At 36.3% G+C, this 22,879-nt stretch overlaps 1 protein-coding gene across 6 annotated transcripts in view; it reads left to right on the top strand.

Moving 5' to 3' along the window:
• KCNK2 (potassium two pore domain channel subfamily K member 2) overlaps positions 1-18,516 on the top strand; it is a 229,858-nt gene extending 211,342 nt beyond the window's left edge. For all 6 annotated transcript variants that reach the window (XM_007988450.3, XM_073011509.1, XM_007988452.3 and 3 more), the window contains one exon: positions 16,269-18,516. In XM_007988450.3, coding sequence (XP_007986641.1) covers positions 16,269-16,586 — 318 coding nt within the window. In that variant the 3' untranslated portion in view covers positions 16,587-18,516. The remainder of the gene's footprint in view (positions 1-16,268) is intronic.
• Positions 18,517-22,879: the final 4,363 nt, after the last annotated feature.

Raw genomic sequence — 22,879 nt, 5'->3', positions numbered from 1 at the left:
CCTATTCTAATGTCCCAGTCTTAGTAAATATTACCCAGCATTCATCCAGTTGCTCATACCAGAATCCTTTCAGTCATTCCTGATGCTGTCTTCTTTCTCACTTCCATGACTTATGCATCACAAGTCCTAGTGTTTCCGTGAACAAAGCATGTAAATGCTCTCCTCCATTTTCAGTCTGTATACCACCACTTTGATGCATGCTTCACTATTTCTAAAACTTCCATTTTCATCTCCCTGGTCCACCACAGTAGCATCCCTCCTACATGTCCTGTTTCCCCCCTTACTTCTCATCAACCCCTTTCTTTTCTCCTATGATCTCCAAAATTTTCTCGTAAATTATTAGTAGTAAAAAAATGTTTAGCATGTGCCTGCAATGTATGCATATTTATAAGTTGCAAAGATGTACTACTGTTTCTGTACTAATATACGTGTTTAAAATGTGTACAAAAATACAAATGTTAAATGAGTATGAAATAGTGCTAAAATATTTTAATTATACTTATTGATAATACAAACCTTTTTGCTCTCACTAAACGTTAATAATAGGAGAAATGTGATTTGTATGCTTCATTATTTTTTCAAATTTGGATTTAACACTTGTAGCAAATCCCAATTCTGCTTCATCATGCAGTTTATTTTGATGATTAATTTAATGGCTGTCATGTCTGAAAAAGGTAACTCACAGAGATACATAGATCTAGAGGAAAGAAATACATCTTTGATTTTACCAACTAGACATTCGTGTTAGTCCATTCTTGAGTGGCTCTAAAACGTACCTGAGATTGGATAATTCATAAAGAAAAGAGGTTTGTACTGGAGTTGCCCAGCAGTGTTCCAGAGCACTGGTCTTCACATATGTTGCATGTGACCTCTCTGAGGATATTTTGAAGATCCTATCCTATCCATGCATATTTTAAGATTTTAGTTTAAATCATAAATATTTCATTTTAGGTTAAGTAGTTAGAAAAGAAAATTATCACTGCAATTTAAACCCTGATATTTAATTATAACTATTATGTATCTCCTTAAATGCGCCACTGAAATATAAATGTCAAAGTGAGTTGATACCCAACATAAGTCTAAATAGCACAGGGAAGGCTCTTCTCATTGCATCTGTCAGATGACACAGAATTTTGATTCGTCCCATGACTCGTGATATTAACCAGATGACAGAAGGTGTTGTCTGCCAGCCTTTTCCATTGGAAGTCTGCTCTTTTCTCTGTGTATTTAATGCATATTTTTTGGACAGGCATTTTGAGATTTTATCATTATCTCTTTCATCATCAAACTGTCAATTTATTGTTTATTTATTTATGTGAACCCAGACTTATGGCATTTTGAGATTTTATCGTTATCTCTTTCATCATCAAACTGTCAATTTATTGTTTATTTTTTATGTGAACACAGACTTATGGGGTTCTGCTGTAATCAATGGGTTGTAATCTGTTATAATCATTTATTTTGATCTTCAAGTTGTCTAAGGCTTGGCCACTGGGAGCCCCTTGAAACTTCTCTCTCTTTTTGGCATATCCCCATTATCCCTTGAGCAATTCCTTATACTCTAGCACATTATATGTTCCAGACTCAAATTAGTTTCTCTACCCTAGCTCTGAATCTGCCATTTCTCCAAGGTGCCATGATTTCTTATAGTGGATAAAGGACAATAATATTTAGAGAAAAATATTTGAGTGTTTATTGCTAATGAGGATATCACTGCTCTCACACACTCTTAGTTGATAGAGCTAAGGAATATATTTTATATTCATGCATACAGATATTTCCATACCTGTTTATTTTATATCTATCTATTTTGAGAACCATGAACTCATACTGGTACCTCTGGTTCTGATCTGATATAATAGAGTTACTTCTGGTTTTCTGCTTTTTTATAGTTGTAATTCCTTTCTCATCCATGGTGAAGCTTCTGATTCTTGCTATTTTCAATATATTCTTTGATCAGTCTCCTTGTATGTAGCCAATCTTGAGTTGCCGCTACTGCCACCATCAGGAACCCTGCAGGGACACCCTCTCGACCCTGCTTGCTCTCTGACACTATGTGCTGGGCCTCCCTCTGTGGGTTGACCTCATCACCCATCTCAGACTCTGACGTCCACACTCTGCTGCCATCCCTTGAGTAGACATTCTTCTCATGCTGGTCTGGCTCTGACATTTCACTCTGGTCCCATGGCCCTCTCCCAAACCAACTGCACGGATGGCTAACTAGTTCTGCTCCATTTCACTGCTTTGGGGCTGAATTGTTTAGAAAAGGGAGAGGAAGAGAAAAGGAAGCAAAACCATGTTTTAGTGGACTGGTCGTGTGTTGCTGCAGTGAACATAAAATGCCCTTTTGTTATAAACAAATACCATTAAATCTAGGTTTCCTGAATGAGTTTTGAAACATCATTAAATGTTTTGATTTTGCTAAATACATAATGAATGCATATTATGGCAAATGACTTTAAGATTACAGCCCCCTTCTTTAGTCAGTTGTTACTTTTGACTTGGTATTTTTTTAATTCCTTAAGAACTTGAACAACAAATGGATGATTACCCCCCACCACCTCATCACTACAACCGCCCCAGTCATCGCACAGTGGTACTTGTAGAGTTTCCACATTGTCCTGACAAATAACAGTTTACCCTTGAACAATGTGAGCAAATGTGAACAAAGTGAGGGGCACTGACACCTTTCCCTGCACAGTCAAAAAGTTTTGTGTAACTTTTGACTCCTTAAAAAACTACGTGGCTGGGTGCGGTGGCTCACGCCTGTAATCCCAGCACTTCGAGAGGCCAAGGTGGGTGGATCACAAGATCAGGAGTTCGAGACCAGTCTGGCCAACATGGTGAAACCTTGTCTCTAGTAAAAATACAAAAAGTAGCCAGGTATGGTGGCAGGCGCTTGTAGTCCCGGCTACTCGGGAGGCTGAGGCAGGAGAGTTGCTTGAAACAAGGAAGCGGAGGTTGCAGTGTGCCAAGATTGCACCGCTGCATTCCAGCCTGGGCGACAGTGTGAGACTCTGTCTCAAAACAAACAAACAAACAACAAACAAATGAAAAACACAAAAAAACTACTAATAGGCTACTATTGAGAAGCCTTACTGATAACAGTCAATTAACACATATTTTGTATATTATTATATACTATATTCTTACAGTAAAATAAGCTAGAGAAAATAAAAATATTATTTAGAAAATCATAGGAAAGAGAAAATATGTTTACTATTAAGTGGAAGTGAACCATCATGAAGGCCTTCATTCTGATTTTCTTCATGTTAAGTAGGTTTAATAGGAGTTGGGGGGAAAGGGAGGGAGGGGGTGGTCTTGCTGTCTCAGTGATTGCAGAGGCAAAACCAAATCCACGTATAGGTAGACCCAAACAGTTCAAATGCATATTGTTCAAGAATCAACTGTATCTAGTTACTATAACTCAATCATATAACAGTATATGAAATTTTATCTAGTACACAGATTATATTGTTTCTGAAACTCAGTATCCTCATCTGTATTTAGGCTGTTCTTGCATTGCTATAAAGAAATACTTGAGACTGGGTAATTTATAAGAAAAGAAGTTTAATTGGCTCCTGGTTCTGCAGGTTGTACAGGAGGCATGGCAGCATCTGCTTCTGGGGAGGCCTTAGGAAGCTTTTATTCCTCATGGAAGGCAAAGTGGGAGCAGGCACGTAATATGGCAAAAGTAGGAGCAAGAGAGAGTGGGGTGGGAGTGACACACACTTTTAAATGACCAGATCTGGCAAGAATCCATTACCATGAAAACAGCACCAAGCCATGAGGGATCCACCCCCATGACCCACACATCTCCCACCAGTCCCCACCTCTAGTATTGGAGACTGTGATTCAACATGAGATTTGGGTGGGGACAACTACCCAAACTATATTATCATCTTTACAATACAATAAGATATTGTGTAGTTTGGATGAGCCTCATAAAATGGATTGTTAAAGAAACCCCAATAGCAGGGCAGTGAAGAGAATTTCTAGGGTGCTCAGTGATACGATGACAAAAATAAGTTGAATTTACTGTGCAACAAGTGAGTGTTTGGTTTTGCAGCCACACCTCATCTTTAAGACAGTTAACAACTGTATTTCATACTTAGACATTTTTAGAAGAAAGATATTATTTAAAATAATGCTATAAATTTTAGTATTATTTTTCTTGACATTGTCTTTATTTAAAAAGATTAAGTACTCTTGTAATTCATCTTTACACAGTCACATTAATATGTGTAATATTAAGAAGTAGAGAAATTACTAACCAAAAAAAGCAGGTTAGATTAAGGAGACCTTATGAATATTACATATACTTTTCTGACAACCAGAGAAAACATCATGTACTCTTCTGTCAAGATAATGTGATACTTAAATAAGCCTTTTATGCTTTTTTTTTCTTTAAACCTGGTAGGTAAAGAGAATAATTGGAAATGTTCTTTTTACCAGCACAGTTCAACAATACAAGGAAACATCAATACTTTAGAAAATGAATTAATGATAATTATTAGGAATTTTAGTCTAGGCAACTGCTGAAATTGGAATGCAAACTAGCTTCTAATTATTTTTACAAATTTAACTAGAGAGATGTTTTTAACTCAGCTAACTACTTTTAATATTTTAGTTTTCCTTAAAGCATTAAGGTATACAAGCATTCAAGCACTGAGAAAAGCAAATTAAACTTAAAATCCCACCGTAAAAAGGGACAGGAAAAAAATCCTGGTCAAAAATGAAGAAGACCTCAGTAGTTTTATTTCTGGTGAAGAAAATGTATTATCGACACTTGAGTTGGCTGTTGGTAATTGGAAAAGCCTTACGGAGTTTCAGGTAGAAATCCCTTATCTAGTGATGATTCTGGGACAGGGACTGACTTACCTTTGACAAACGACAGTTATTTATAGTCAGTTGAAGATTACTTAAGAAGGGAAAGTACAGCCAATTCAAATGAAAATACAGATAAGCTCCATAGGAAGAAACTGATTAGGACAAGATTGTAGGACTGCAAGGGGGGAAAAATGACCTTGTACATAAGGTGAGAAGGGAAGGCAATAAGTCAAAGGAATGCATGGTGGAAGGGTCTTTGAGAGAAAGAAAATATGAATTGCTCTCTTACCATAGAACACCTGGCAGAGTTGCTGTTTCCATGCTTCCAAATCATACCATATATTTCTATTCTAAGGTGGCTGACTGCAAATAATTGTAATAATGCTGTTGGAATACTCATCTTTTGAAGATGGACTATTTGGAGTACTAGAAAATTTTTATTTTTATACTTTTATTCATGACCAGAAATCAAAACTCTATAAGAGTATTGCAGGATTTCAAAGCTCACAGGTAGTTGGGGAAAGTATACTGGGAGGGGGGGAATAAACTGAACAGAGAATGTTAGGTTTTCCAATGTATGGAAAGGCATGGGAGTGCTAAAGCCTTGTTCAGGAGAACAAAGCTTTGGATGGCTCTGAAGGTCAAAGTGAAATAGATAATTAAGCTAAGTAAATAATTTTGTTTAGAATTAGTCTAAATTTGAGGAGATGTCTAAGTTTATATAGATAAGTTAGGCAGCATATTGAAAATGAAAGGATGTCCAATCTCTTGGTGATTGTTGAATTTTATGGAAAACAGGACTCATGCAACAGCATTATCTAAAATTGGAGAACCTCCTGGGTATTAGCTACTATTCAACACTGAAATTCTAGGTAACCCCAGTTAGAGGGGAGCTAATCATTTCTGCCATGTGGAGAAAACGTTTTTACATGGAACTGACTCTGGAAACTGTTCTATCAAAAGTCATGGTAGGATGATACATCCTCCCGTCCTCCTATCACAGATGCATGGCTCAAAAACATCAGAGGGAGAAAAAGTATCAAGAAGTACTGCTCCTCAAAAATTGGCTTTACTTTCTTGCAAAAATAGGGAGTTAGCATTTTGCAGAGTTGTTTGGAGGAAAATCATCTCCTTAGAAATGCAGTTTGATAAAGACTAAACACTTAAAAAAATGCAATGTAAAAAAAATCTTTTTTCAAACTGAAAAGACTGAAAATTTTCTTTAAATCATGTTATACTTTTTGTGACAAGGAAATAACTACTCAAATGACCTGGAGTAGAGCTAGAGAGAGCCAAGGAAACTTACAGAAGTGAAAACATTATGCAAACATGAAATTCAGGACTGGTAACTACCCTTAATCACACTCCTGTGTGTGCAGTAAAATATAATGAATTACACTTTAGTCATCAGTGTAGAACTACAATTCGGAAATATAGACTCAAATAACCTCAATCATTTTAAAATTTCTTTACACCATTGAAAATTAAATACCTTCTTCAAGTATTTTTTTTACTGTGATACCTGAATCAGGGGCAATTGCAGTCCAATTCTGATACTTAGATTGTGTTGAGCAAATAAATAGCACCCAATAAAGAACTCTGCCTCCACAAGGTTTATTTAGTGCTGGATATGCTGTTTACTGTATAATATAACACCAGTAAAGGGAAACTTAAAAGGGAATAAAAATACTACGTAAATAACTTTTTACTTCAAGAAAGCTAACACTAAGCCCAGGACTTGGCATATAATAGATACGCAATAGGTAATTGCTAAAATCCATAGTTTCCATTTTTATGTACTTTGTATATCCTTATATGCATACATTATTTCACAAAGCTATAATCAGTTGATAAAAATGCAATTTTATTTTATTTTTTATCACTTAATAAGTTGAGTTTACTCTGCAACAAGTGAATGTTTGGTTTTGCAGCCACACTTCATCATTAAGACAGTTAACAACTGTATTTCATACTTAGACATTTTTAGAAGAAAGATATTATTTAAAATAATGCTATAAACTTTAGTATTATTTGGTATATCCTTATATGCATCCATTATTTTACAAAGCTATAATCAGTTGGTAAAAATGCAATTTTTTTTATCACTTAAAATAACCATAGTAGTAAGAAAAGTGGTTTCAGTAGCTGAAAGTCTTTTCATAAACATTAACTTCATATATGACATTTATTAGCCTCAAGATTATGCTATTAAAAATATGGCTCAAAGAATATCTTCTTACATACTTGCCTTTTCCTTTGCTGAAAATTCGTGGTCAGAATTAATTTCTATAAATTATTGACTTTTATCAAAGGACATGAAGATTTTAGTGTGATTAAAATTAGTTTATAAGTTGCTTTCTCTTCAGGCTGTACCAACACACATTGGTAGAGAACCTATACAAATATCACCTTTGCATATCCAGAATGTTTTTGTACAGGAGGAGGGCTGTGTCAGTCAATGGTCACAGATTTCTCTCACCAGTCAGTTAGAATGTGTGTAGGAGTCTGGGCTATTCAAATTACCATGTTGGGTACTATTATGAGGAGAAGAAATTGATAGAATGCATAACCTCTGTCATTAACTTACCATCTAGTTGGGAAGACTAAACACTAAACTTATTTTATTAAATTACTATACTCATAGCACTATCCAAGATGTTGCAGTGTGGAGAAGGTAGGAAGGAAAGGTGAATTTGATAAGAAACAGAGCAATGGTCCTTACCTTCAAAAAATTGGCCACATAGCTGACTGGAGTCAGTGGAGTATTAACTATTCCTTATGGTTACAAATGAGCTTACTGTAAACTTCATAAATCGTGAACTTCTAGAATAGGGAACTTTTATCCTTTTTAGGCCACCCTATCAATCTTATGTACTTCAAGAAAATTACTCTAAAAATGTTGAAATATGGCAAGTGCTTGTTTTCAAATTATGTTACCACCGTGACAAGGGCTTTCTTGATATTATTTGAGGTACGTTAGATAACCTGAGGACGGCAAGGTTTGGAACCTTTATTGAGGAGGCAGATTCTAGGCCTCTGGAATCATGAGACTTTGCTCCATTGAAAAGCTATCAGAGGATTAACACTTATAGTTGCAGAGGAAGATGTTAATGATTCTTCTAAAGTGAAATTGTTAACGTATCTTTTTTATTTTATTTATTTATTTATTTATTTTTTGAGACAGAGTCTCACTCTGTTGCCCAAACTGGAGTGCAGTGGTGTGGTCTCAGCTCACTGTAACCTCCAACTCCCAGGTTCAAGCGATTCTCTTGCCTCAGCCTCTGGGGTAGCTGGAACTATAGGCTCATGACATCACGCCTGGCTAATTTTTTGTATTTTTGGTAAAGACGGAGTTTCTCCATGTTGGCTAGGATGGTCTCAATCTCCTGACCTCGTGATTCACCCACCTCGGCCTCCCAAAATGCTGGGATTACAGGCATGAACCACTGCGCCTGGCCAACCTTTCTTTAACTTCACAGATTGCATTCCGTAAAGATGATAAAGTCCAGGTTCTGGAATAGCCTGGTGAGGTATTGTCATGAAAAGTGGTGAGAGAGATGAAAAGAGTTAGAGGGCTGGTAAGGAGAAAGGAGAAAAAGAAAAAGAAAGAAAGAAAATCTGATTTAAAGGATCTATATATACAATAGGCGTGAAGTTCTTCACTTTGAGAATGAGATATTAGCATCATAGGCTTCTTAGAATGCTGAGGAGTCTCTGCAATGACTAAAAAGTTAGTTTGAGGAAACATATTTTGGACCTTTACTATGAATAGCAATTGCTATGAGTCAGTGCTTTTCACCGGCTGCATCTTCCTGCTGAGAGGATCAAGATTATCCCCAACAGAGTCAACCAGGAAGCAGATTCTTTGTATTGGATTGTGTATCAAAAATGTGATTTATTTGGTTGTCCTTTATTCACTTACCCATTTATCCAACAAAGTCTGACTGAATTCTCACGATATACCTTCTTCTAGGAGCTGGGAATACTGAATAGAATATGGTGGACTTATCCTCTCTAGTGTCATGAAGTCAGGAGAGCAATTAGACTAGTAATTGTAATAAGTTGTGTTGAGCAGTAATGCTAGGGAAGTACAGAGGGGGATGGGTACAACTAGCAGATGATTCTAATGTATTCTAGAGGATCGGGAAATGGCTCCATGAGGATGTCCAGTTTAGCATGAGTAGGAAATATGCTAGAGAGGGACTGGGAAACAGCATTCTGGACAGAGAGAAAAACAGGTAATGAATGAACAAAGGCAAAGGAAAGAGTAGGATTTTGAGGAAATAAAAGAAACGTTCAGGATGGCCCCCGAAGTGGAATTTGAGACAGATGGTAATTAGAACTGAGGCTGAAACAGTAGGTAAGCCCTAGATTACATGAGCCACTTTAAAGAGTTGGAACTTTATTGTGAGTGAAACGGGAATCAATTGGTTTTATGCAGGGGAAAGTACTAAGTTGATTTGTGTTCATTACAGGGCAATTTGGCGGCTGTGTGGAGAATGCATTTGAGGGGATAGGGAATTAAGTCAGCAAGACTGGTTAGCAGACCACAGAAGTAATGCACATGAGCCAAAATGGTGGACTCTTCCACAGTTTTGACAATAGGAATGGAAAGAAGTGAAGGAATTGAGAGGAAAAGAAGCAAATAAGCAAGAATTAGAGCTGGATGTAAGAGTTGCTGTAGTGAACAAATTTGAATAAGAACTTGATGTAAGATTCAGTAAGAGGAGGAGCAAGGGATTATATTGAAGTTCAATTTAGGAAACTTAGTGGTAACACGATGCTATGTTAAATGTAAAAACAGCAACAACAACAACAACAAAGTTAAAGAAGTTAAATGATTTCACTTAGGGACACGTTAAGTTTGAGATTCCTGGGAGCCATTGAAAGTGAAGAGACTTAATAAGCAGTCAGTTATACAGATGCAGAATTCAGTAAAGATTTGACCTAGAAATATGGATTTGGGAGTCATCAGCAAATAGATGGTAATTGAAACAATCGGAAGGATGTGATTATCCAAGGAGAATGAAAATAGAACCCTGCAGAACAAAGGTGGTTAAGGAGGAGGGTAAAAGAAAATGAAGCTACAAAGTTGATTGAGAAAATTGACCCGAACAGTAAGACAACAGCCATGAGAGTGTGCTGACTCAGAAATTAAGAGCAAACACTGATTGGGAGGGACGGAGCAGTGCCATTTGCAGCTGTGAAGATCCGGCGAGTTAAGGACAGAGAACTTAGCGAGGTGGATGAGAACAGTTCCAGCAGAGTCGGAGAACAAGTGCTTGTTTATATATAGCACTCCATTTCCTTCCTTTTCTTTTGTAAATCAGATCACCTGGGCTGTGAGCAGCATGTGAAAGTTAAGAATATATGGAATTCCAGTAAAGACTCCTTTCTTCCGTAAATAACATGACCTGTAGGAACATTGGTTGTGATTTTTTGGAGCTGTTTTTGCTCACTTTTTGTCCTCAGCTTGGTTTACTAAGTAATGCAGATTGCTTGGTTATAGGAAGATGAAATACTATTTAAGTTGCTGAAAGATTTTTTAATAAAAATCCAATGAAGCAAAAGTATTTTCATGCACACGGATTAATTTTAATTACCCAGAACACCAAAAGCATTATTTCTATTAAGAAAAAATTTTACTTATATAAATGTGATATTCTCAGGAACTTATTTTTGAATTTCCTTGAAAACAAAAAAGCATCTTTAGAGCTTGAATAGACAATTTTATCACCAGTAAAACATGTGAGTCTGTACATTAGGGGATTATGTGTTATTTGGTGAAAAATGACTACATTGCTATAAACCAAGCTTGTCCAACCCATGGTCCGTGGGCTGCATGGGGCCCAGGATAGCTTTGAAAACAGCCCAAAATAAATTCATAAATTTAAAACATTATGAGATACTTTGCAATATATTTATTTTTAGCTCATCAGCTATCATTAGTGTTAGCACATTTTAGGTGTGGCCCAAGACAATTCTAGTTTTTCCTATGTGGCCCGGGGAAGTCAAAGGATTAGATACCCTTGCTATAATATAAGGTCAATATTTTTTTTTCTTTTTTCTTTGTTTTGGAATGCAAATAATTAATTCTTTCCTGCCTTGGCTTAGTTTTTGAGGGACTCTATTTTTCTCTTTTTTTCCTCCTGATTTTCATGCTTTGGTTTGGGCAGTTATATTCCTAAAGTATTGTAAAGAATAGTAGAAAAGGCACAACAAAGGGGGAACAGGCTGGGTACTGTGGCTCACACCTGTAATCCCAGCACTTTAGGAGGCTAAGGCAGGAGAATCATTTGAGCTCACAAAGTTGAGACCAGCCTGGGCAACCTCAGGAGATTCTATCTGTACAAAAAATTTTAAAAATTAGCTGGGCATGGGGGTGTGCACTGTAGTCCCAACTACTTGGGAGGCTAAGCCAGGAGGATTGCTTGAGCCTAGGAGGTCAAGGCTGCAGTGAGCCATGATCGTGCCACTGTACTCCAGACTGGAAGACAGAGTGAGACCCTTTCTCAAAACAAAGAAAAAAAAAACTAAAAAAAGAAAAATAAGATTTTTTTAAAGAAATGAACATATATTGTTATTGGTGGTTTAGATGAGTTGCCCAAGTGCACACTTTTATGAGTCAATGTATTGTTTTCAGTATCTTTAGGAAATTGAGGCAGTGTATCCTCACCCTAATGTAACCCGCTATAGGGTAGATTTCTGTATAGCATGAATTTGCACTACACTCCTCTAAAAGATGTTTAGACCTTAGAAGTAATAAATACTTAAAGCACCCTTGGCAAACCATATAATCTTCACCTATCATCATAATTAATACTTGTGTAACCCCTTATATTTTGAGAACACACACAGATATGCCCACACACACACATATATATGTATGTATATATACACATACACATGGTCGTGCATCGCTTACAGATGGGGCTATGTTACAAGAAAATGTGGCTTTAGGCAATTTCACTATTGTGCCAACATCATAGAGCACACTTACACAAACCTACATGGTATAGCCTACTGTACACTTAGGCTGTATACTATAACCTATTGGTCCTAGGTTACAAATCGGTATAGCATGTTACTGCACTGAATGCTGCAGGCACTTGTAACACAATGGTAAGTATTTGTATATCTAAACATACCTAAATATAGAAAAGGTATAGTAAAAATATAGTATTATAATTTTTTTGGACCACTGTTGTATATGCAGACCAAAAAATCATTATGTAGCTCATGACTGTATATATATCTCATTCTCTTGTCCTGTGAAATAGGTTATTAGCCCTGTTTTATAGATAAGGAATCTTAAGCTCAAAGAAGGTTGAATTGCATGGCTGTGGGCACATAGAATGTGGTTATACAGCTAGAGGGTGAGGCTGCCATTCATGCCCCCACCTTTCCCTCCCCATTTCTGACAGATTGTTACTACAGCTCTTATGATTTGCAGTGTTTACTTTTCCACCTCTGGGAATTCTACAGAAATGAGAAAAAAATATGTTTCCAAAATTAGACAAAAATACTAGCCTCTGACAGAAGTTGAATGCTGAAGATAACAAAGTATTAATAATTTATGGACTCCAACAAATCTGAGCCTTTCTTGCATTCAGCCTTTTCCTAATTGGCAGGTATCACTAACTGGTAGAAGCACTCAGCTCTACATGTTCCTGATTCCTGTGTGTTTGCCATTAGTGCGACCTGTGAGATCACAGTGACTTTGTGAAACTTCTTGAGAAAATTCAGTCAAGCCTAAGAAACGTTCTCATTCTTTGTCCAACTTATCGGGACCACTTGAGATTCAAATTGCAATAAAGAGATGATTAAAATATTTAAAATACTTTCTGTGCTGGTGCCAATGATAAGGTGCTTTTTGCTACAAAAAATGCAAAGATTATACCTAAGTGTGCAGAAAAGAAATGGTGAGGCTGCTGGGAGTTCTGAGTCTGAAAATACTGCTCAATAAACACCCATAATGAAAAGGACTCTCATTGGTAATACAGGTCTATGTCATGCTATTGTGTAAAATTTTGTGTGTGTATCTAGTGCCTGCTATGTGCTTGGTGTTGCTCTTTTAAATATATTAACTTATTTGATTGTTATACCAACTCTATAGGGAGGATTCTATTGTTTGCCCCCCTTCACATTAGAAAATGAGGCTAAAGACGTTAAAAAAACTTACCCTAAGACACACAATGAGTATGTGGTGGAGCCAGAATTCAAACTTAGGGGTTTAGATCTAGCACATTGTTCCGCCTTTCCAGTAAAACCAGACAGAAAATTCACAGTGTCTGCAAAATCAGAAAATATTTGTATTAGTCTGTTCTCATACTGCTGGTAAAGACATACCTGAGACTCGGTAATTTATAAAGGAAAGAGATTTAATGAACTCACAGTTCTACGTGGCTGGGGAGGCCTCACAATCATGGTAGAAGGCGAAGGAAGAGCAAAGGGACTTCTTACATGGCAGTGAGCAAGAGTGTGAATGCAGGGGATCTCCCCTTTATAAAACCATCAGATCTCGTGAGACTAATTCACTATCATGAGAACAACACGAGAAAGACCCACCTCGGTGATTCAATTGCCTCCCACCAGGTCCCTCCCATGACACATGGGAATTACAGTAGCTACAATTCAAGATAAGATTTGGGTGGGAACACAGTCAAGCCATATCAATACTCATGCTTTTCAACCCAGTGTTTCCACTTGCAGTAATACTTTGTACCCATTAGCAAAAGTGTAGGTACAAGCATATTCACTGAAACGTTATTTTTAATAGCTAAAGCTAAAAAAAATTAAACATATCCAAATATTCACCAATAGGGGAATGATTAAATCATGCCGTAGCCATTCTCCTTGGGGAGTGCTAGGTGGCTGATATAAACTATGAGCTGAAATAATGAGTGCTAACATGGGAACAGGACTAAAATTAGATGAGAAAAAAAGCTACGTACAAAACAATGTGTGTACTATAAGACCTTTTCTTTGCAAAATATTGATGATAATTGAGATGGAAGAGGCAGAAAGTAAGATTAGTGTATACGGATAGAAGAAAAACAGTTGATAGCGTGTGTGCTATAAATCCTCCATTAATTACTATCATTGTGGTATGAGATTACAAAGCATGTGTATTTGCAGTGATATATTTATTCATTTAACAGGTACTTATTGGAAATGTGCTACATACGAGGTTCTAGGTGCTGAGGATGTATATAGAGCTTATATTCTCATTAGAAAAGACAGAAAATCAGCAAGTATATAGGTGAACATTTGAATTTTGATGCACAAAGCCTGTGACTTTTATATTAAAAAGATATTTTTTAAGATAAAAAAGAAGACAATTACCAAAGTAAAGTGGGGGCGGGTTCTGTGAAAGTCCACAGCCCGTCTGTTCATGAAGGATTGGCTGTGAGGTAAGAGGGTGGTGGTAACCAAAACAAAGCTGATGGAACAGATTTCATTTTAGGTCCATCAGTTCTGACTGTGCCCCAAAACTTGAGACATGACTTAGGTGGAAAACAGAAAAATAATATAAACTATGGGAGGGTTTATTTGTAAGTGTGTATGGGATTTGTAGGGAGCCAAATCTGAATGACTGGGTGCTTGTTACCACTGATAAATACTGCCTGTGCCTTCCTAACCTGGGAGTCCCCCCAAAACAGAATTACATATTTAGTAATCAGTTGTATATCTAAGTATAGTTGGACAGGTTCCCTTATAGGAACAGTAAGTATCTGCAGGATAAATTCCTGTAGATTTTGCACCTCTTTCCCAGCAAGCTTCCCCTAAGTTGCCTCTGTGGTTAAGGAAAGCTTGATCTTGCTGATTCTACATGCCATAGAGTTCTCATTTTTCCAGGTTTGCTTTTTTTTTCCAGAGCCAGACCTAGATATCAAGCAAGTATGTCTTGTTAGGACAGTATAACTAGGAAATAAAGGCCTGTTAGAATAAAAAGTGGATCCCCAAATGTATGTGTATGTGTGATTATGTGTGGATTAAAAAAAGAGTTGATTTGCTATGTACCATCCTTCTATCCGCCTTGGATATCTGAAGTTTCATTTCTGTTTTTGAGTACACACACACACACATACACACACACACATTTATATCTATAGCCTTCCTTCCAAGTATATGTATACATCATATTATAATATACGTACATATCTATCCCCGCCAATAATTCAGATAAGTACAAACATTTAGAAACTATCAGTTATATTTCCCATGTTGATTTTTTAAAAACAAAAATCAAGAGGGCAGAAGTTAAATACATTAAACAGAGCTATAGTTGTTTGCTTGTGAAGCAAAGGAGAGCCTGGGTCACTTAAGAAATGAGTTCAGTGGATTTCCCAAGCTGAAAACAGAAGTGCTAGAAGAAGATGGAGGAGTTATTCCATATTAGGAGATTATTCTAAGTGATAGTCTAGATTATTAAATTCTGGTTAGTTAAGAGATTATAAAGATTCCCATAGGATTGGTCATATTTTCTGTTTTAGGACACAAACATACAGACACAGTTTTGAAAGAGGTCAAAGAAAATGTCTGACGGACTCAGGGTGATTGATGGCACATTTTTTCTTTAATTCTCAAAAGAGAACTACATAATAATAAATGCATAAAATCTTGCAGTTCGTAAAGTTTGTTAGCTCAGCCATCCTGTTAGGTGTGTACTGTGAAGATGTCTATTCTACAGCTGAGGAGGTAGCAGCCCACGGGTTGAGTAACTTCACGGATTCCACAAACATTTATTGAGAAACTGTGCCTTGGGTTTAACTGTTTCCCAAGTGGGCTTCAAGGTGGACTTAACAGTTATTATTTATTTGCATTTCCTGAAAGCGGAAACAAAATATTTTGTTGCTTAGTTAGGAAAGAGAGAATTCCTAAATGACCAATATGAGGTTGGATACAACACTCTTGCACACACCATTTCTGATCTCTGAAAACTAGGTTGACATCTGAGCAAACAGCATTGCTGTTTTCAGAACTAAACAAGGTCACCTGGGTTCATATTGCAGACTCTTTTATTCTGCCTTACTCCTTCTACTATAGCTTACTGCCCTTTGTACATTCCAGTACTTCTTGAAATTAAGTACAAATGAAAAAAATACTAAAAATATTTTTAAAAAGCTAGAGATTGCCTTTTTATAGCATCAAAAATTTCAATGACAGGATTCATGTGTAAAAACCAAGCACATCTAGAGCCCCTGAAATATAGTTTGATTCATAGAGTTTAAGTTCATAGGTTAATGTTAGAGCTACATCTATATAAGATAGAATCCTGCTGTGTACACCCCACCTAATTTCATCAATTCTCAGACCACCAGTGCTGTAAAAGATTACTCCACTCTTCTTTTTAAAATCCCAAAATAAAATGAACGGAAGATAAAGCACAGAAAATGTTGATCGATCTTTATCTTTTCTCTACTTGTATGTTCCAGGTGGGAGAGTTCAGAGCGCACGCTGCTGAGTGGACAGCCAACGTCACAGCCGAATTCAAAGAAACCAGGAGGCGACTGAGTGTGGAGATTTATGACAAGTTCCAGCGTGCCACCTCCATCAAGCGGAAGCTCTCGGCAGAACTGGCTGGAAATCACAATCAGGAGCTGACTCCTTGTAGGAGGACCCTGTCAGTGAACCACCTGACCAGCGAGAGGGATGTCTTGCCTCCCTTACTGAAGACTGAGAGTATCTATCTGAATGGTTTGACGCCACACTGTGCTGGCGAAGAGATTGCTGTGATTGAGAACATCAAATAGCCCTCTCTTTGAATAACCTTAGGCATAGCCATAGGTGAGGACTTCTCTATGCTCTTTATGACTGTTGCTGGTAGCATTTTTTACATTGTGCATGAGCTCAAAGGGGGAACAAAATAGATACATCCGTCATGGTCATCTATCATCAAGAGAATTTGGAATTCTGAGCCAGCACTTTCTTTCTGATGATGCTTGTTGAATGGTCCACTTTCTTTGACGAGTGGAATGACAAGCAATGTCTGATGCCTTTTTGTGCCCAGACTGTTTTCCTCTCTCTTTCCCTAATGTGCCATAAGGCCTCAGAATGAATTAGAATTGTTTCTGGTAACAATGTAGCTTTGAGGGATCAGTTCTTAACTTTTCAGGGTCTACCTAACTGAGCCTAGATATAGACCATTTATGGATGACAACAATTTTTTTTTTTTTTGTAAATGACAAGAAATTCTTATGCAGCCTTTTACCTAAGAAATTTTCTGTCAGTGCCTTATCTTATGAAGAAACAGAACCTCTCTAGCTAATGTGTGGTTTCTCCTTCCCTGCCCCCACCCCTAGGCTCACCTCTCTAGTCTTTTACCCCAGTTCTCCCTTTTGAACACCATACCTTGCTGGAAACAGTGTGTAAAATGACTGAAGTGATGATGCCCGAAGAAGAAATAGATGCCAAATTACATGGACATTGAAGCAACACTCAGCGTTGCCTAGTGTTAAAGGCACTGCAGAGAAATGAGGTGCAGAGGTAGCCCCTCTGAGTATTTATTTGACTCAGGTACCAGTGGTACATATATACAGTGTAATTATGACCAGGCTGGTAAAATTGGCTGCTCCCAAACAATCCCCTTTTTCCTGGCAGTATTTGGAATTTATCATTTATTAATAACTATACATTTTTTAAAGGCAGAAGAAGAAAATCTATCTCTCTCTCTATCTATATATATAAATGACCTGACAGAAGAAAACTGTTAAAAATGGATATTACTGGAGGCGATTTAAAATGGTGGGTGTGAATTATCATTCTGATGGAAAGGAAATAGCAAAACAATGTGTTACAAGTATTTGCTAATAAACAGTATACTGCCAGCTTCTAATTGCTTTTTGATGTATGAAAGGCTTATATAATTTTCTTTTCGTTGGGTGACTTTTGCCAGATGAGAGGAGGTGGCACAGTGGTGAGTGCAGGGCACAGTCCTAGCCTTCTGTGGGTGTACTTTTGGAGTTGTGACTTGGCTGTGAGGGCAGAAGTTGAAGTTGGGATCACTGTGACTTTGCACATGGAAAAATGCAGATTGCAGGCATAATTCATCTCTGACATTAGAGAAAAAGCTGTTATAGCACAATTTAAATTTTGAGAGTTTGCTGTGTTTTTTTTTTTTTTTTTTTAACATAAAAGAGGCTGATTATTCTTTTTAGTTTAATTTTATATCCCATAATTCTTCGGATGGTTCCAAGATTCAGAAAAAATTCAGTAAATGCACCCCGTAAATTGCTACCCTTTCCTTTATTTTCATACTTAGATCTGCTGTACATTGTATATATATATAATTTTTAAAATGCAGAAAGAAAATAATTTCCCTAAATATAATTGCAAACTGATTTCTTTTACTTTTTTGTGTGTAGGGGTGGGAGCTGTATCTGAATAAGTGGCATTCAGATTAGGGTCCTGAAAAACCCAGAATCTTTAAAAACAAACAAACTAATAGATGCTTATTTTCCAACATTTAAACTTAAGCTAGAAATGTAAATATTCAATTAATTTGTTAAAAGTACTTTTATAAAGTTAAAAAGAAATTCCAACCAAAATGGTAGAAAGTCAGGCTCTTTTAGAAAGAAAGCTACACCCATTTCCTCAAATAACTGTTCCGAAAATTTATATGGTGGAATGCACCATGTATAAACTGTGAATTGTATTGACAAATAAAGTTTGTAATTAAAGTCAGCATTTTCTGAGTCTCCTGCTTGCTGCTGAGAATTTAGATATGATCTAGGTAGGTAGAACTCCAGGATGTTAGTTTTCATGCTGAGTGTTTGTCATTCCTTTATTCAAAATATTTAAGAAATATTTTCGATGTGTTGATATACCCTTGCTAAATACATGCAGACTGTTTCCCTTGGTGGCTAGTCATGAAAACCAAATATAGTGAAATTCAGTTTTGAAATAAGATATTTGAAATCGCATATAGATTCAAGGTTGTTTCTATTATATTACCGTATATTTATGTCATATTTTATTATTGTTAGACCTTGTCTTGACCCTGAAGTAGACTGAATGCTGAACACAGGTGCCTGAATGGTTTTTTGTAAGGAAAAGACAATTAAGCATCCCGGTGGTATTGAAGTCTAAAGAAGGTAGTTACCAACCAATCTTCTAGACCTTATACCACAAATGTTTGGACTACTTACCTTGTTCATATCCTACATAAATTTATTGATCAATTCCTAAACAATTTGATGGTCAGTAAGTTTTCTAAAACTAGCCCCCAACATCATCCTTAGGATTAGGGGAATTTTAAGAAAGCGTATATTATATTAACTGAAATCGCTTTTATTTTCTTAAGGCTTATTTTGTTTATTTCTTGTAGGGAGAACCTTGATAAAGATTTTGACAAAACGTGGAATATTCTAGTGAGTTTATTTTTCCATTAGGCCAGTATAAGAGTGAGTAGTTTTTCCTGGAAAGATATTTGAAAAATAACTACTAGACCAGAAAGTATCAGGGACTCCCTAATCTATATCCCTAGATGTAGATTCTGGAATATGCTCTCTATCCAACCTTATGGATGCTAGATGTGCAAGTGGTTCTTTTGGAGTTCTTTCAATCTCTTACATAGATCTATATACTATGCTACATAGTTCATGTGACACACCTTGTTTTTCAACAGTATTTCACTCTTGCAATTCAGAAGAAAGTACAATTTTTGAGGCCAAGAGGGAATTGAATAATGTGCATCTTGGCCTTCAAAAAAAGAAAGAACAGTGTGTAGGGCTCTATTTATTTCTCAAATTTTAAGGAACACATGACATAAAAGACCAAGTCCCATCTAATTCTGTGTCAAAAATCAGTAAAATTATTTGACTCTTAAAGCTTAAAGTTCAGAGACTTAGGGAAATTTTAAGTGGAATACCAAAAAACAAAAAAACAAATGTAGGCATTCTGAAGATTTGAAATAGCTGTTTATTCCCAAGAATTAGAGGTCTAGATCAACTTGCCTTTCTTTATTTTTTGTTTTTAATTCTTGCTGGTCTAGTAAAGTCATAACTTATTTGTGATTCGCATTTCTTATTAAAATGTAAACATGACTTTGTTTTTATATAAACTAAAGGGTTTTTTATTTGAATGTTCATAACTCCATTACAATTAATGTGTGATATTTGCTTTAGCATGAGTTTACTTAAATTTAAAATTAAATGAAATTAAATTTCCTTCCATAGTGAAACTGGCCAGGTTTGGTGACTCACACCTGTAATCCCAGCACTTTGGTAGGCACAGGCGGGTGGATTACTTGAGGTCAGGAGTTTGAGATGCAGCTGGCCAACATGGTGAAACTCCATTTCTACTAAAAATACAAAAAAATTAGCCGGTCGTGGTGGCACATGCTTGTAGTCCCAGCTACTCAGGAGGCTGAAGCAGGAGAACTGGCTGAACCCAGGAGGCGGAGGTTGCACCACTGCACTCCAGCCTGCGCGGCAGAGAAAGACTTGGTCTCAAAAAAAAAAAAAAAAAAAAAAAAACTAACTAAATAAAATCAAATAAAAGTTCCTCTCATAGTGAGACTGGCCTTGCATATGCTCATGTGTCAGTTCCAAGATAGAACAGGATAACCTGGTTATTTCTGACAGAAACTTTTGTGAGTAACCTATTGTAGTTATTGAAGTTATCTTAATATAGGGAAAGCTTCATAAGCTCCACTTGCTTTCTTCCTCCCCCAACCACTTCAATGACCCTCTCAAAGATTTTCTCCTCTCGTTTCACACATGGTACTTCCCCAGCCATAACTCAACTACCCCTTCCTAAAAGACAGGGATTGGTTTCAAGGACCAGGAGTTTTGGTCTTGGTCTTTTGTTTTGACTCGATTCTGTTGACTAAACCCTGCTTTTACAATTTCTAATATTTATAAAACCATTTATTGTTTTCCTAGTATTAGCTTTATAAAATGTTTTCATTGTATTAGGTTTGTTTCAATTCACAACTATTTTTTCTTTTTATCTGGGACCTTGTCAAAGTATTTTTGTTTAGTCACCAAATACTCACTGCCTAGCCTTTATTCTATTTATTTTGAACCTTTAGACTTGGATTTCTTGCTCTGAATTCATCAAGCTAACTCACACGGGTATCTTCAATTCTAAAAGGGACCCCAACAGAACCAAGACTCTTTCATAATCTTTCCCCAGACCTGGCCTTCTTGTGTCATCTATTTCAGCAAGTGGCACAACTATCCCTCTGGCTGGGCAAGTCATCCTTGATATCTTCTTCTCTTCGTCAACTCCATCTCCACCTATCACCAAGCTGTTGACTTGTAACCTAAATATGTTTTCAATTTGTACATGGCCATTGCCTTAATCCAAGTCAACACCATCTTTTCCCTTCACTCAACTGCTTTTATATCATTCTCTTCTCATCATTGATGGTAAAGAATTCTTTTTAAAAAGAACAAATTGTCTACAAGGCCTTCTTCTAATTATTCTACTTTATGCCACCCTCTCCAGACTCATCTTGTATCCCTCTCTACCTCTGTGAACCCCAGTTCCACTAGATTTCTCCCTTCTGTCACAAGGTTATGTTGATGTTGTCCCTTTACCTGGAATGCTCACTCTCTTTTTACTCTTTAACCCTTTTCACCTAAAAAACTTCTACTCACCCTTCAGAACCCAGCTACACTATCACTTTCTCTGATAAGCCTTCCTTAACGTGAATTCAGGTAACTTTGTAATATGCTCTATAAAACCTCTTTTCTTTCCTTCAGTTTATGATTAGATATTCATAACTATTCTTATTTATTATATGTCTCCATCACTAGAATATAATTCATTTGTTTTAGCATACTATTTTATCCCCAGATACTAGCAGAGTACATAAAATAGGTGCTCGATAAATACAAGATAAATGAATGAATAAAGATAACAGAGATTTGGCTGTTGTAAACATCTGAAGTTTCCTTGTGCATAAATAACTCAAATTTTCTTAGCTCCACATTTATCTGTCTTCTTCCACTAACTTACTGGTAAATGAAATAAAAACAGCAGTTATTTCTCCTGTTAACTACTATTAACTGATAAGCTGGTACTAGTTATTAATAGTGTGGTGTGTGTGTGTGTGCCTGTGTGTGTGTGTGTGTGTGTATGAATTAAAGCCAATTCTCACACTAGACAGACTTGCAGTTTATTAGTCATTATGTACTCTTGCTACTTATAAGCAAGAAATTTATTATTTGTATTTCTAAACTTAAACTCACAATAGATACTATCAAAGCTTTTCAGTTGTAGCTTAATCTTGAAAATTTGTTTACAAATTAACTTCAAAACATATTTGCTAATGCTAGTAAGTGGATGCCTTTTATTAGTAGAAAACTAAATGCACAAATATCATCCTTGCCAAATAAAATCCAGCTTTTTCATGCTTAAACAAATTTATGAACAGTCTTGGAAGCAATCCATTATTCGGCACATTTGAACAGTATTCACCAGAGAATATTAATCACTTACATGGTGTGATTTTAAAATTAATTCATAGAATTCATTCAGTTGATTCTTGATTTTGTATATGGTATCTCTTTTTGCACTATAAAATTAATAGAGAAAAGTATGTAGATGTCTTTTATCATTCTAACTACTTTGTTTAAAAAACATTTTAGACTTTTAAATAATTTTCACATTAGACTGTATGTTTTGGGATTTTTACTGAAAAATTTAAAACAAGTATTACTAAGTGACATTGTCTGGTCCAGATTCAAATTTTGTCATTGACCAAGTACTTCAGGATTGGGAACACACAACACCAAGATACTGTCAAGACATCTAAATAACTCATTTTGATTCTCAGTCAGTTGGGAAGAGCAATTCAGAATTTACACGTGCATTGAAAAACTTTCTCTAATATTGCCAGGGTCTAGATATGTAGACAAGTAAATTAGCCAAATGTATGAATCTCTTCACTGATTAAATTGTATATGCAAACAAAATAATATCTTGCTCATGGTTTATCAAGTCAACATTTATCAAGACTCTTTAGAGTGGCAATCATTAGAATACTAAGCCAAATCAATGTTTGCTGTCTAAGAAATGGCAAGCCATGGGTAAGACA

The sequence above is a fragment of the Chlorocebus sabaeus genome, chromosome 25 (assembly GCF_047675955.1).
Source record: "Chlorocebus sabaeus isolate Y175 chromosome 25, mChlSab1.0.hap1, whole genome shotgun sequence".
Classification (NCBI taxonomy): domain Eukaryota; kingdom Metazoa; phylum Chordata; class Mammalia; order Primates; family Cercopithecidae; genus Chlorocebus; species Chlorocebus sabaeus.
Note: the sequence above shows the minus strand (reverse complement) of the source record. Positions and strands in the feature narration are given on the sequence as shown.